Source organism: Malania oleifera, chromosome 1 (assembly GCF_029873635.1).
Source record: "Malania oleifera isolate guangnan ecotype guangnan chromosome 1, ASM2987363v1, whole genome shotgun sequence".
NCBI classification, from domain to species: domain Eukaryota; kingdom Viridiplantae; phylum Streptophyta; class Magnoliopsida; order Santalales; family Ximeniaceae; genus Malania; species Malania oleifera.
In genome coordinates this window covers 99813685-99829944 of record NC_080417.1, presented here as the reverse complement: position 1 = coordinate 99829944, position 16260 = coordinate 99813685, and the positions used below count along the sequence as shown (strand labels likewise).

Genomic DNA, 16260 nt, shown 5'->3' with positions numbered 1-16260 from the left:
ACCAATTCTAATGAATCTTGATTTTCCAAAGGTATGACACAATTAAAAAGAGACTCTTAGATTTTGCAGGGGCGCCGAACGTAATGAATAGACGCCAACGTCACATCAGAGTGGCCCAACTGGCGAGCATAGCTCGTATGGCTAGAAGGTTTCTCAATAAATGAGCACAACTCATTAGGCAAAGAAGAATAGGCCTAACTGACGAGCACCGCTCGTAAGGCCATGCAACTACCCAACAAATGAGCACAACTCATTAGGCAAAGAAGAATAGGCCCAATTGATGAGCACCGCTCGTGAGGCTAGAAGAATGCCCAACAAATGAGCACAACTCATTAGGCAAAGAAGACCTAACTGACAAGCACAGCTCGTGAGGCCACACAACCGCCCAACAAATGAACACAACTCATTAGGCAAAGAAGGTCCAACTGACGAGCACAACTAGTGAGGTCATGAAGAGCAGCTCGGGAAAAACAGCTTGGCAAGAAATGCCACGACGAGTAGCTCGGCAGAAACATCTCAGCAAAAAATGCCAAGAAGAGCAGTTCGGCAGAAACAATTCTGCAAGAAATGCCACGAAGAGTAGCTCGGTAGAAACAACTCGACAATAAATGCCACAACGAGCAGTTCGAAAAAAATAGCTTAGCAAGAAATGCCACAATGAGTAGCTCAGCAAGAACAACTTAGCAAGAAATGCCGCGAAGAGCAGCTCGACAGAAACAGCTCGGCAAGAAATGCATGACAAGTAGCTTGGTAGTAACAGCTCGACAAGAAATGCCACGACGAGCAGCTCGGTAGAAACAACTTAGCCAAAAATGCCATAACGAGCAGCTCGACAGGAACAATTCAGTAAGAAATGCCAAGAAGAGCAGCTCAACAGAAATAGCTTGGTAAGAAATGCCATGAAGAGCAGCTTGGCAGAAACAGCTCGACCAAAAATGCCTCGATGAGTAGCTCAGTAGGAACAACTCGATAAGAAATGCCACGAAGAGCAGCTAGACAAAAAATGCCACGAAGAGCAGCTTGGCAAAAATAATTCAACAAGAAATGCCACGAAGAGTAGCTCAGCAGAAAAAGCTCAGCAAGAAATGTCACGGCGAGTAGCTCGGCAGAAATAGTTCGGCAAGAAAAGCCATGAAGAGCATCTTAGCAGAAATAGCTCAACAAGAAATGTCATGAAGAACAGCTTGGCAAGAGCAGTACAACAAAGACAGCCTGACAAAGATAGCTTGACAGCTTGACAAAATGTGAGCATTGGCTCAGCAAAACTAACTCAGCCGAATCCCCCTATAGCATCGACTCGGCAAAATGTAACCCGGTACGCGAATTGGCTCGACAGAGCCGAACAAGAATCCAATCGGCTCAGACTAGCCGACTTAAAAAAAAGGAGACATGACACCAGCTCAAAATTTCAAGAACGAGTTCCGAAAATTCAAAACTAGAGGGGACAATTGATATGACCTAAATATATCAACTTATGAAAGGAAGTCAAAACCCAACAATTATTACCCAAGTCAAATGTTCTGACAGGAGCAATTAGCTCTAACCTAATAATGAAGGGAGAGATCCACGTTAGCCCCTTAAACCTCCGGAGCGATCCACGCCCCCACATCATAATGATGGATCACCCTAAGGGTCAAACCTCGCCACTATAAAGAAGGGTAATGCAAACAAGCATGAGTAACTCACTCTTAATTTTAAAAATAATTTCAATCACTTATCCTAATTTTAATGTATATAAATAGAAACGTAATACAATATATATATATATATATATATATTCTATATTTTTGAATTATATAAATTAAAATTAATTTTATAATTTTAGTGGATGCAATTTAAATCAAAGATAATAAGAGTGGGAACTAATAATTTACATTAAATTTATAATATAAAAGTATTGAGAAAGAAAGTAAGAGAATTGTTGAGTTGGGACCTATTAAAAAAATAATCACTCATATTGAGATTTTGAAATTTTGTGTAAAGAAGTTTAAACAATAATAAAAAAAATTAATAGAGAGAGAGAGAGAGAGGGAAAATTAATTAAAAATAATTTGAAAATTTTAGTGGATCCGGAGCCAGAGAGAGAAGAGTTTAAAAAGTAGATTAAATATTGAGCAAAATATAGAGAGGAAAAGCCCACGCCCACGTGAACCCTACCTCAACCAAAAGAAGATATAAATTAAATTATAAATTTTAAATTAAATATTCAAAATTCATACTCATAAACGAAATGTTATTTATCAATTGAGCAATAAAGATTTGGAATCTCTGTTACGTGTCAAATCCATTTAAACCAAAACGGCGTCGTCTGTCGCACGTAATTTTCAAGAGCAACCTTACAAAAAGAATGGCAATTCGATCACGGAACTTTGGAGGTGGAGCTCAGAGTTTTATCACGGAACACCAGAGAGAGAGAGAGAGAGAGAGAGAGAGAGAGAGAATTGAGTGATTTCGAATCCATTTCGCTTCTCTCCCGTCCAATTCTTTGACATTTGCAAAGAACGATCGGTAAAATCACCCTTCGTTCCTGTTCTTCTGTTTCACTTCAAGGTTCTCTCTCGATCTCGATATTATAATCTTTCATTATGCTTAAATTTGCACGACGCAATTGCTGTTTACACTTGCTGATGACGATGCCCCTAGATTGTGTGGTTCGGGCTGTACTTCGAAACTTACGTTTCTTCTATAATTTTACATTTGAAATTAGGAATGTTCCCTTTTAGTGTTATAATTGGTTCTTGCGTTTATAATTTTGTTTGTAATTTTTGGATTATGAAACTTTGTTATAGATTCGAAGGAGCCTCTTCTGGAAGACCCATGTCGTAGTGATTAGTTCCTGGAAGCAAACCTGGAACTGTGATTCTATTTCTTTGAGATTGAGAAATGATTAGTTTCAGACGAATTTAATTGAATGGTATCCCCCAAAAGATATGCTGTATCACTCAACTCTCATTATTGGTAATAGAACATAAGAACCAGAATAGAGAATCATGCATTTGGATTCGCCTCATGTTTGTTTTATTAAATGACTTTAACTGATTTCTATTTTTTGGAGTTCTCTTATTTTTTTGGGGCTTATTTGTTTGGTCGCTGGTTCTATATTTGGAAACCTGCCCTGTGAGGAATATGAACAAAATTGGTCAGGCTGAGCTGCATTGAACTACTTTCAGTTAGTTTGGGACCAAATTTTGTCAAAAGCAGTGTTACAGCCACTCATGAGTTAACGACCATGGCACATTAAAAAATTGCAATGTTTTTGAGTGGCCAGCCATCACTCATGTAACTATTTGAGCATTACGCATTTGCATGGGTCCCCATTCACTCTTGAACATGCCATGCCTGCACCATTAGATTTGCAATGGTTGGTCACTTGCGAATGATTTGACTCTCTCTTTCTTAAACTAGGCAGGCTTAATAGGAGCTAGCTCGAGTAAAATTCAACCATGAGCAGACACTGAAGCCTTAAATAGTCTAATATTTGATTGTCTTGTGTGCATGTTACTCGTGTGTAGAGCTGGGAGGTATTTGGCAGTTTGTTCTTGTTGACTGTGTTGTAATATAGTTGGCCATGAAGTTTTGTTGGAATCTCAAGTTCACTGAATAGTAATTATTTATTGCATTAGATATATACCTGTCGGTCTGCTTACCAAGATGCAGTAAGAATTTCTGGTATTGTTTTTTGATGGCTGTATAAGACAAAAACTGTATGGAGGTTAAGTGTATGCTCCTAAACCCAATGAATTGTTTGGTTTTTGGATGTTTCTAACTGGCAATGCGTTGCATGTGCCCATATATAACTTGTCTTATTTGATCCTTTTACTTGTTTTATATTAAGGCTATTCACTGGATCAGATCTAGTGTTTGGGCAATGAGGGAACTTGCCCCCACTAGCCCTTCGAATTCATGTTTGTCAAATTCGTATTTTTCAAGTGTCTCTTATTCTTAAAAATATGAAAACTCAAGGAGCCATTGTGGAAAGGGGTTTTCATTTCTATTTTCAGTTTTTCAGAAAATGAAAAAATGCCACCGTGTTCTTCAAAGTTTCGACATTTATATGGTAAAGTTGGAAAACAATGTTGAAAAGATGCTTTCCAACTTTTCTATGCACATGTTGAAAAACTAGAGAACAATGTGGTGCCTTTTTAATTATTTGGAAAACTGAAAGTAAACATAAAACTTTATTCTACAATTTAATAGGGCTCTAAGTCTTCCAAATTTCCAATTTTCTTGTCGTTTGAATTCTGCATCCATTCTTCACTTTCTTTGTGGTTTTACTTAAATCCCCAATTTAAATAATATCCTTTCAATGCCACCCTAAGTTTTGATCTTTCACAAATTTGTCCTAAATTTCTTGTCTCATAATTCTCAAATTTCTTTGTGTTACATCAGTTGAAATACTAAATGCTCATTTTTGGACACCTTTGAATTAAATGTTTTTTTTTAGAAATATTATTATATTATTTGTCGGGTAGTCTTTAACAGCTTGGTTGGAAAGTTACACATTGAAATTGATTTTGAACCTATAATCATTTTAAGAGTATGTGGTTGAAGCTTTCTATAAATTATATATATTATTTTTTATAATAATGGTCGCCACCCACAAAAACGTTGCAAATAAGTATAAAATTGATTTATACCATGAAATTACTTATGCCTTAACAGGCTCAAACATCAGTCAATGGAAGTTGAATGCTAGATATTTGAAATAATGAATAGATCACTTAAATGTCAATGGTATAGTAGGAGAACGTCAATAATTTTTTTTCAATGTTTATTATAATTTTAATAATATGACGTGAATTTTTATTTTCTTGTAATATAAATGCACATGATATATGCACTTTTGAAATGTTAAATTATACTAGTAGGCATGTCTCCCACTGAATTACAAATCCTGGCCTTGCCTGCTCTTAGGCAACAATAACTTTTTGCTCTCATAGGGGAAGGGCTGACTCTTTGTGATTTAATGCTGGCCTTCTTGTTGCTGAAGTTACTGCTATAACAATTTCTCGAACTTATTTGTAGAAATGAACATATTTATTCTGATTTTCTTGTTTCTTCTTTTGAAATATGATAATCTTTTTTTAGTTCATGTTTAATTACTAAATTCTATAGAAAAATACAGGTTGAGCTGTATTTTATATTATATTGGTTTATCTGATTTTAAGCCCCCAGAATAATTCTGTACTGGTGTAATCAGAAGAGAAACCAAGGCTCAAGTTTAATGGAAAATGAAAATTATGCTGTTAGCTTACTTAGTGTATGCTTTCCTCAGGTTTGGCTTTTTGATACTAGTATTTGCAGTCATAAGAAGGAATAGGACACTTTCCAGGCCTGGATTGGCTCGCTGTAGCTATTTTTTGTCAGCCTACTGTCTCAGAAACTTATCATTTGTCCTCAACTTTCACAATGTGGAATTTCACGTCCAGTTGCGTTGCTGGAAATGCTGGGTTGGAAAATGACTCTCAAAAACCAGGTCATGATATTTCTGAATGCTCAGACGATGAGGCTTCTTCAGATACCAGTAGAGAGGAAGGACTAGAGTGCCCAATATGCTGGGAGTCCTTCAACATTGTTGAAAATGTACCCTATGTTTTATGGTGTGGTCATACCATGTGCAAAAATTGCATACTAGGCCTGCGGTGGGCTGTTGTAAAATTTCCAACTCTCCCAATTCAGCTCCCTCTTTTTATTTCCTGCCCGTGGTGCAATGCCTTGTCCTTTCGTTTGGTATACAAGGGAAACCTCAAGTTTCCTCGCAAGAACTTTTTCTTGCTCTGGATGGTTGAGAGCATGAATGATGATAGGGTGAAGCCGCCTCCTGCCCGCACTGGGGATCAACCTGTCTTGCCATTAAATAGCAATTTAGCCATAAGAAATCAAGCAAGCAACAGTAACCTCAGGAGACAACAGTTCATTCATCATCATGAGCAGTCAGGTTCTATTGAGGATCACAGTCACGGCCATGTCAATAACTATCATGCTGTGGAGAGATTGCAATCTTCCCTTCGAAAGTCATTGGTTTTCTTTGTTCATTTGACTGCCAAATTCCCCTTGGTTATCGTCTTTCTTTTGATAATCTTATATGCAATACCTGCCAGTGCAGCCATTTTGGCCCTATACATGCTTGTCACGGTTTTCTTTGCTCTCCCTTCATTTCTCATATTGTACTTTGCCTATCCTAGTTTGGATTGGCTTGTGAGAGAGATAATCACTTAGTTTCTGCTGGGTTCTTGTTTTATAAACCTTTTGAATAGAAGTTTGCACAATACAAAAAACCACTTCTTTCCATCTGAATCCCTTCAATGATGTAATTTGAGGACCTCCCATTTTCCAGGGCTGTTTGAATTGCCGGCAACGGTATCAGATTCGGGCATTTGACAGTTGGTGGCAGCCAAGGTACTAAAGCAGAAGCTAAGTAGTTACATAAGCTAAATAGTCTTATATTGTGTATTAAGTAGAGAGCTCTAGTGCTCATGCTAAAAAACACTAAAAGTGATAGCTGTAATGAAGTGATCTTGTTGTACAGCTTAAGTTGTGCTTGTGCAAACCTGATGTTCAGTATGTCTATCATCTATATCTCGGTTCTCTCTCTCTCTCTCTCTCTCTCTCTCCTGTTTGGTGAATGCAATTTGTCCCACTTGTTTCCTTGTTTGGGTTTAGGGTGAAGGCAGTGAAATACTTTTTGACAACAGGTTGCGGATGGTTATCAGTTTATTGGTCTTATGAAGCCATAGGTGGACCTGAATGAGATTTTTTTTTGAAGTTATGTACTGAAAGATCTTGAAATTTGAAGTATCTGTTTTGATGATTTCATTGTCATTTTCATAGTCCACTTGTGGGCTGGGCTGTGTCAGGTGTAATAATGAATTTGATATTTCACACTGCAAAATGTTCAAACAGCGCAGGTTATTGGTTAATGTTTTTATCAAATTGTCAAATAATTGGGATTATGTTGTGTTGTATCCAAATCACAGCTGCAATTTCAAACGTTTTGTCAAATCTAAGAAGCATACAAATGAACTTCTAATAGTAGTTATCTGAACAGACAGCAATGGCATGCAGAGGCAGGTGGTGCACAGCTTCCGCTTTGAATTGATATTGCCTCTGCATGTAAATTTGAATGACCCTTTCTATACAAGAAAAAGTGTTTTGCATGGCCCAACGCTGATATAGATCAGCTGCTCTTAACCCCTCAGGTTCATCATTCTTATCTGCCGTCTTCTTCTATTTTTTTTTTCATCCCTTCCATTAACATTGTTTTGCAGGATTCTCACTTTGTAATTGCTGGAAGATGTTTGGTGGGTTTGATTTTACATGAATAAGTGCCTCTGAATTATGGATTTTTATTGATCGTTCTCCTCTGATTGGTCGGGTAGAAGGTTCATTTTTGTTGGAGACATTGGATTACTAGAATGGCTATACCAATTTAGAAGGAACTCCGTTTTTTTGAATTGTGAATCTCAAGTCAAACATGCGATGTGATTTGCTCTACCAAGATTAAATGAAGAATGAAGAATGGTACACTTCATAAGTGACTATTTTGCTTGGTGAGGGACAGAAGTGATTAGTTGAGCTATTTTCTAAACGTGATTTGGAGCAAACAATTTTAAAAACGGTGTTGAAGATGAAGAAATAGAATGGGAAAATTATGGTAATGTATTGCCATATAAGTTGAGCGTTGTGTCCATGAGTGATCCAATGCTCTACAACATTGAAGGAGGCTTATTAGTGTTAGGTTGGGTTTCAGCTAATTAAGTAGCCGGGCTTGCTAAGTTCATTATCTTGAAAATTGATCATTATCATAGAGTGATCCATAAACATTTAGTTAAATTAAAGCGTGGGACTTTAAGTCGCCCATATGCTAAGGAGGTTTGACTCAAGACCCATTAGTTGAGCAAAGCACAAGACCTGAGCTTAAAATGTGGGCTATGAAATTTTCACCGTAGTTGTTATTGGATTGAGCTATTAAATGAGAGTTTTACTAATAAACAGAGGCCAAGTTCAAGTTCATATTCCCACAACAAATGCCCCCACTTGCTTACTCAAGGGGACCAACTTGAGTGAAAGGGGTATGATGTAGGTTTGGTAAGTGCGCCATATCCTCCCATCAGTTTAGAGTAAGTTGGTTTGCATGTGTTAGGTTTGTGTCGTGCATGTTACTAGGATCTATAAAATATCCCGCATACATGCTCAAAAAAGGTGGGCTAATTGGTACATTTTAGGGTTTGCTTAAGTTAGCTTGAAGTGCAAAACGTACAACTTATATTTCCTTTTTTTGGATACGCTCCGGGTGTCCACGTCCGTTTTTATGGTCCGCGACTAATCCCGCGCCCTGTGCCAGCTGACCCCACAGCTCACGGAGAGGGTAAATTTCAGGAGCCCGCCGCAGGAATCGACTTGTATTTCCTTGCTACCAAGCTTGCTTTGGTAGTTTTAGGGAGTATATTGTGACATGAGACAAGGTTTTCTCTCTTTTTTGGGATATGTGAATCTTCTAGGTGCCTGCATTTTAACAATTGAAAAATGCTACTAGGACAATGATGTATGTCTTTTTAACTTTTTGAGGCACTCATTTCCAATCTCAATGCATCACTTTTAATTCTTGAAAAATAACTTTAGTAAGCCTAATTGACTCGTTCTCTGCTATTTTGTATATTTTTGTTTGCTTTTGGCCCTATTTGTTCATTGAAGCGAATCCTCGGGCTAATAACTCAACTGAATGCCATCTAGATGATGCTCTACTAAGGTGCTTTAGTTGATATAGTGGAGTTTTGGTCACCCAATGAATTTTGTTATAGGAGCATAAAAAGAGTGTTTATTCATGAAGAGATCATTGACTAAAATGGAGTTTGTTTGTCTATTAGATGCAAACATCCCCTTAGGTGTAACTCTAATGCTTCCAAGTTCCACTAATAGGGCTCCTTGTCATCCTTTTCATGAGTTATGCTTCAATGAGGATAATTCAACGCTAGGTTTTGTCTTCCCCTAAATCCCTTCTCCTTTCAAAATGCTTAGGTATTACAAGCTAGCACATGTCAACTCATTCCTAATTCCAAGGTACCCAAGCCTTGCTTGATTTGCAAACCTTTTTCTTTTTCATTTTTCTTTTGTCTAAATGGGCATGGTCCTCCACTTAACATGATTAAGGTCTATTTCTAGATGAAATTCATCCTTTTGACTTAGGGTCTTGCTGTCAAACATACCGACTTGATAAAAAATCTACTAGTATTGATCCCTCTTCTATTTATGACTAGAAAAATAAGTTCCTTTACATATTATTTTAAGTTGATTAAAGTTAGGACACTATAGAGAAAGACCATGATACATATGATCTAATGTCTCATCTTTTCCTTTTGGATGTGTGCCCCTCTTTTAGGTTTTCTAACTTGATTCGAAATTATGTAGTGTTGATTTTTTAAGTATAGCTACTTTAGAAAATCTCCCACCTATACTAACCTCAACTAAGGCTGATCTGATTGTAGATAAAGAGCTATGAACTAATGTTAATTACCTTAGGCATCAAGACCTCATCTCTGAGGTCATTTTTCCCCCTAATTTGCCTTAAGCTCCTTCACCTTTTCTCTTTAAGGTGGAGATCACAAATCTTGTTTTGAAGTTATTTATGTTTATTATGCAAAAGGTGTTGACCATTATGACTTTTTTTCCAGACATAGATTACTTTATTAACCTTTTTCAATTTCATCAAATGTTTAATAAGAGGCTAAAGAAAGGAGCAAATTTGAGGGTGAGCCCATGACTAAATGAGTTCAATCTAAACCATCTTCTTTTACTATAGTGCATCTTATTTACCTACTTATATTATTGATGAGTCAATATCCATTTTCTTTCTAAATAAAATGAATGTGCTTTATTTCTAAATAAATTTGTTTAGCAGTGATTTATTTCATAAAGGTGCTTTATTTCCCTTCTATTGTTTTCCTTTTACTTCATTTGGATTAAGTGATTGGAGATAAAAGAAAAGAGACTCTTTCTCTTTAAATCACTTAGTTGGATTGTATCTTGGTAAAATAAATGGAAACAAAGGGAAATAAATGGATAGGGGATTTCCTCGATCTTCTTTTTGAATCTCTTCAAATGTGGAGAGATTTGGAGATAAAAGAGATTAAATTTATTTTAGAATTGGTGTATTCTCAAGAAAGGGGTGAATTGGAATTTTAAAATTTATTTCATAGGTTAAATGAAATACTCGTAAAAATACAACCTAGGGTCTTTTTATACAATTCCAAATGCGTCAATAATATAAAGTGCGAATATTTAGATCAAGCGCATCATTCACACCATAACATACATATGCGGTAAATGAAAAGTGTAGAAATATAAACAAGACACACGATATGTTATCGGGGTTCAGCCAACTCTGCCTTCGTTCCTGCCTCTAACTCGCAAACCTGAGGATTCCACTAATAGCTCACTTAACGGGTGGAGCGACACTGATTACAATCAGGTCAATTAGCACAAGGCTGACCTCAACCTTTACAACCAGGTCAATTAGCAGGACTGACCTCAACCTATACCTTAACAGGATGGTGTACCTAACTTTCCTAATCGAGTTTAAGCCAATCCGAGGCTATTTCACAGGGCTAGTCTCCCTCTTCAGGCCCGTGCCTGAAAATACAACAGTATTTACAATTAAAGAAATAGTACAGTGATTATGCTTTCAAGTAAAGCAGATGTGTACCCAATTACGTGCAATCTTATACACCACTAATAAGATATAATAAGTAAGCTCAATGTGGTTCAATATATCAACTCTCAAATATGTTTGCTATCTGTGTAATCAGTGTGTGAGAGTGCAAACCAGTATGTTTTTTGTTTCACAAGATATTCAATCAACGTGCTCAAACAAAGATATCAATCAAGTCTCAAATATACCAATCAACAGGATGTCTCAATCATGTAAATATCAAATAATGTATCAAATAATATTTAATATTTATATTCAGCAAACAATATGTAAGTCAATAAATATTGCAACAAAGATCAATATCACATAAACAAATATCTTTTCAAAGGTATGTCAAGATAAATTACTCAAGATATTTGAAAATGTTTTGAAAGAGTTTTTGCAATCCAAAAACAAATACAAAATTTCCTAAAATATTGCAATGAATATACAATACTCAGAAGTTTTATACAAGTCTTAGGAGAAACTTATTAACAAAGTCCCCTAAGAACACTTAGGTTGAGCTCTCAAGAAAATCGAATCAATCAGGCCAAGCAAGGAGAGCAAACCTATCACAACGATCCCTCAATCAACTTATAGAGAGTTTAAACAATGGTAGTGGGTAAGTTTGAGTGAATGAAGTATAAAAATGAATAGTAGGATTTTTGAGAATGAGAAAGAATTTCTTAATCGGGTTTGCTAATCAAGTTGCTAATCATCCCAAATGAAGGGGTATAAATAGACTTCCCTTGAATTATAACCGTTAGAGATATGGTTGGGATTATTAGAAAAGATTTAATCATTATTTAATTATTTTAAGCCTGTTTTATTGAGTTAATTGCGGAAAAAAATAGGTCCAACCCGAGAGCACCGGTCGACTAGGACGAGTTGGGTCGATCGATGTTCTTGAGGCTCGGTCGACCGGGCCAAAAATGAACTGCAGGTTCGATCGACCGGATAAGTATGTCCGGGGCGATTTTTCCAATTTTGTGAGGTTCAGTCGACTAGGACTAGAATGAACTAAACTGGTCGGTCGACCAGACTGTTGGATTCTCACACGTGGGAACTCGGTCGACCAGGTTGGTGCAATACAAAATTCTCTCGGTTGACTAGGAAGTCAAATTGTTGACTTCAGGGAGGTTTGGTCAATCGCGGTCAAATGAGCTTCAAAAGCTCGGTCGATCGGAGTTTGGTCAAGCCGTTGACCCAACCCGAGTTCGGTCGATTGAAGGTGCACATTTTGTGCATTTTGGTCCTGTTTTATTACACAATCACCCTATTCAAGTGCCTAACATATACAAGTGCAATGGTGAGTGTCTTAGGGTCTTTTTTAGGTCATGTTTCAATTATATTTTAGTCTGAACTTACCTATTAGACCATGCATGTGATGTGTGTGATTATTACAAGTAAAAACCCTAATTACTATTACAGACCAATTACACGAATGAAATATATTACAACGTAAAGTAATTAGGTCTTCAATTTTCACTTGCTCTATGTGCATTAAGATCTTTCAATTTAAGTTTCTGCACATAATCTCAAACACCCATTATATATAATGAGTATTTGTCATAATCAAAATCGGACGTGACCTATAAGGTCAACATTTATAAATTTTTTTAAAGAAAGAAATTTTGTCATCTTAATTAAAAAATAAAAGGTAAATGTAGTAAACTAATAATCATCCAAACACCATAAGAAATAAATAATTCTCTTTTCTTTTTATTTTTCTCTAGTTATCAAAATAATACAAGAGAGAAATGGTAAACCCACACTAAGATTTATGCTCTTGTATTGCTGAGGTAATGAGCCTTGCTTCAATGGGTAGGACTATAAATATATGCACTTGTCTTGCTAAGGTAATGAGTGTTGCTTCAATGGATAGCACTATAATTAACTTTGTTGTGCATAAAAAGATGAATCTTGCCTTAAGGTTGAATTGCACAACAATTTAAATTAGAATTGGTCGAGAGACCATTGGCTTGCTAAAGAGGATGTCGAAAGTAAGACCTTGAAAATTTAGAACAAAGAGATCAACTAACATACCTTACATAATTGTCTAAAGGCAGCCCTGATGAAATTATTTGCAATTTTGGAGGGAGAATATTATCAATTTTTTGTTAAGGCATTTAAATTAATTAAGCTCCCCTTGAGTACTTGGAAAGTTTCAACAACTACACTTTTTGAGTATGCAAGATCACTATTCAGGACTATAGGGTTGAATGAAAAATAAGAAGGGTTTTTCATGGTGCTTACACATGATATAAGGACTCTGGCATATTGGTGATGAGGAGGTTGAGAGAGATAGGATTCTTTAAGATACTTCCTTTAGTAGTCTTTATCAACGCTAATCAAGAAGAGTAATCGTTTGCTAGTGGGTAGATTTTTAGTCTTGATAAAGGAGTCATATCTTTGGGTTCCAAAAAGCAGTTTTCTATTTCTAATTCTAGAATGACAACATAGTTCGTGGCATTAGCCATTACAAGTAAAGAATCAAAAGATTCAGAAGTTTTCTATTGAAAATTCTATATGCCTGAAGCTTATTTCACCATTTTAGTTACATTATTATAGTTAAGTGACTATGACAAGAACCTACATCATCCTCATGATGATAACCCTAGACATATTAGTCTTAAAAATATATATGACAAATAATATAAGATGGAGCCTAAAAAAGGGAAAAAATAAAGGATGGAGTTAAAATGTTGGCTTTGTAATTTAGGCTAAAATTTAACAAAAAGATTCACATGGAAAAATGTCTTCAAGGATGCTACAGTGATGGGGTTAAAGCTTATAACTAATATCCAATAATTCAATTCATGATAAATCCATATAGTTGAGTTCAATGAGTGACAATACATCAAATAATGACAATGAGTATCATCTTAAGATATAGTGTCTTGGTATTAAAATTTAGACTAGTAACTTATTCGATGAAATCACTAGATCAGCCCAATCGCTCGAATTAGTGGACCAAATTGTTGACATTAGAATTAAGTGCATGCATTTGTTACAAAGATGCAAACAAAGGTCATGGTCACCCATGAAAAATTTTGAATAAAAAATAAAAATAAACAAGAAGGTCCACTTTTAAAAATTTGTCCTATTACTTTAAAAGTTTCATAAAATACTTTGCTAGTATAATTATTATCTTTTCAATTTTGTATTTATATGTGTGTGTATATATATATATATCTAAAATATACCATGTAAATATGTGTGTGTGTGTGTGTGTGTGTGTGTATTTGTTTATATAAGGGAAAATAAAACGTGGTGATTAGCCTCCCCCCCTAAAAGTTCAAATATAGTATCTTGATCATTCTAGTGCACAACTTATCTTGATACTTTTTTTTTTTTTGTGAGGGAGTTGAGTCAAACCTAATTGGACAATTAGATTAGCTAGTTTATGCTATGTTGGCCAAATTTGGTTGTGTTTAATTCTATCGATGCCCAATTTGGTGAGGCGGGTTTTTACTAGAATTTTAGGGGTTCCTTTTTTGCTTTTTATTTTGTTTTTGTCATTTTTGACCACCCCAGGTGATTCAGGATGGTCTTAAACTTTAATATGGGGTCCGCCAGTGATTTTGACCTCATGCATGCAAATTGAGATAAAATTTTTGTCATTTCGGGCTTTTTTCTGATATTTTTTTTGGCCAAATCTAACTAAACAAGGTGATTTATAGTAGTTTGAAATGGTAAGAAGAAGTCTGACAATAATTTTGACTTTGGACACACAAATCGAGGCAGAATTCCTATCATTTTGGGCTTTTTAGGTCTCTTTTTGCTAAATTGGACTGCATCGGGTGATTTAGAGTAGTTCGAAATGGTGGGAAGAGATCTGACAATAATTTTGATTTTGGACACGCAAATTGAGGCAAAATCCTTATCATTCCAAACTTTTTTGGTCTTTCCCCACCAATTTTGACCGCAATGCATGATCCGAAATAGCTCGAAATGATAAGGTATTGTCCCTTAGTAATTTTACCATTCGACACAAAAATTGAGATAGAAGCCATATCATTTTTGACTTTTCAGCTCACTTTTAGCCAAATTTGACTACACTAATCTAAAGTGGTAAGGAGGGTCAATTCACCATTGTTAGACGGTTGTAGCCCATGGAGTATATACGTGAGCCCCGTAGTGGATATACAATACAGAGTCAGAGGGGGTGGGGGTGAATGACTTGTTTTGCGTATTTAAAATTTCTCTACAAAATAAATGTCTTGGCAAGAAGTAAGCAATTATATCACAATAGATCAAATATAAAGCGTGCACAAGACAAGTAAATAAAGAGTAGGGAGAGAAAAACTTAACATCGGGTTTTAACGTGGTTCGACACCAAACCTACGTCCACGCCGTAGCACCAACTCAAGGATTCCACAATCCACTATAAACGCTCCTTCCCCGGTGGAGCAAGCCTTACAACTCGGGTACACAACCCTACACTCAAGAAAAAATCCCTACACGCTCATAAAAAGCCTTCACTTCGGTTCACACAGAACCTTCACCAAGCGGTTAACAAAGAACCTGTTACAACAGAGATGATATACAAAGAAACGTTCCTCAAATGAGCTGATATGAAATACAATCAAATTCTCACTCTTATCTCTCAAGGAATGATTCATATAAGATCAATGAGCATGAGAGGATTGAGCACTTTGTGAATGAATAACTAAACTGGAAGTGCAAAGTGTTAGGTTTTGGATTTAAAGATGTTTTTTACAAAATATGATTAACAATAATAAAAAACCATACTGAACAAGTTTATGGACTTGTATATATAGCCAAAAATCCCTTATAGTTGTTAACTAGCCGTTGGGAGCAACTCCCAAGCAAAACTAGCCATTTTCTAGCCGTTGGTGTTTTGTCACAGTCCCGAACCGTCGGTGGTTTTTCTAGGCTTTCTGAAACAGTCGACGGTTTCCTACACATGTTGACGATTACCCAAAATCAGAAAAAGTCATCAACACGAAAGTTTTGTGATTTTTTCTTAGCTTTCCATAGACATCAAGATCGTCTTATTTCGACTTTTCTAGCAAAAATTATCCCCAAATACTGAAACGTATTCAGAACTCGAGACTGCACTACATTAAACGACAATTGTTCTGTTTTTCCTTGTCAAAAAGCCTTTTGATGACTTAAAACATTCTTGGACAAAATTATATGAAATATATTAAGTCTAATAAAGTTTAATACTTGTCCAAATGAATTTCCCCTTGAATATGAGATATCTTGTTAATAAAAACACATTCGAAAAACCATTTATTGAAAATATACTTTACTTTTTTATTTTGAACCCTTAGGATATAAGAATCATTTTGATTAAAACTGGGATCAAGTATGAAAATGATTATGAAACCAAGATGTTGAAAACTTGTCCATTTGGAAAACAGAATTGAGTTTCGGATTCGTTTGACAAACTCTTTGTTTTATATTTGAAAACTATAAATGTGAGTTTGTGACTTAAGTGAAAACCTATAAACTCAAGTGTCCTAATATGCATATGCAATTTTGCTTAACTCTTGCTCAGAAATCATGTCAGAAACAAAACACAAGAGTTACAAAAAGTTCCT

The 16260-nt window shown here is 35.8% G+C and overlaps 1 protein-coding gene across 2 annotated transcripts; it reads left to right on the top strand.

The window, feature by feature from the left end:
* Positions 1–2349: 2349 nt before the first annotated feature.
* On the top strand, positions 2350–6592 carry LOC131147256 (uncharacterized). Of its 2 annotated transcripts, XM_058097035.1 has the most exons (3): positions 2372–2550; positions 2790–2914; positions 5276–6592. In XM_058097035.1, exon 3 carries the CDS (start codon positions 5410–5412, stop codon positions 6217–6219), a length of 810 nt encoding a protein of 269 aa, XP_057953018.1. In that variant the 5' UTR covers positions 2372–2550; positions 2790–2914; positions 5276–5409; the 3' UTR covers positions 6220–6592. The 2 variants fall into 2 exon arrangements, with proteins under 2 accessions (XP_057953017.1, XP_057953018.1); XM_058097034.1 differs by lacking the exon at positions 2790–2914 and having other exon boundaries at positions 2350–2550.
* Positions 6593–16260: the final 9668 nt, after the last annotated feature.

Coding starts and splice junctions, on each gene's coding strand:
- LOC131147256 (XM_058097034.1), top strand. CDS start 5,410: ATGTGGAATTTCACGTCCAGTTGCGTTGCTGGAAATGCTGGGTTGGAA.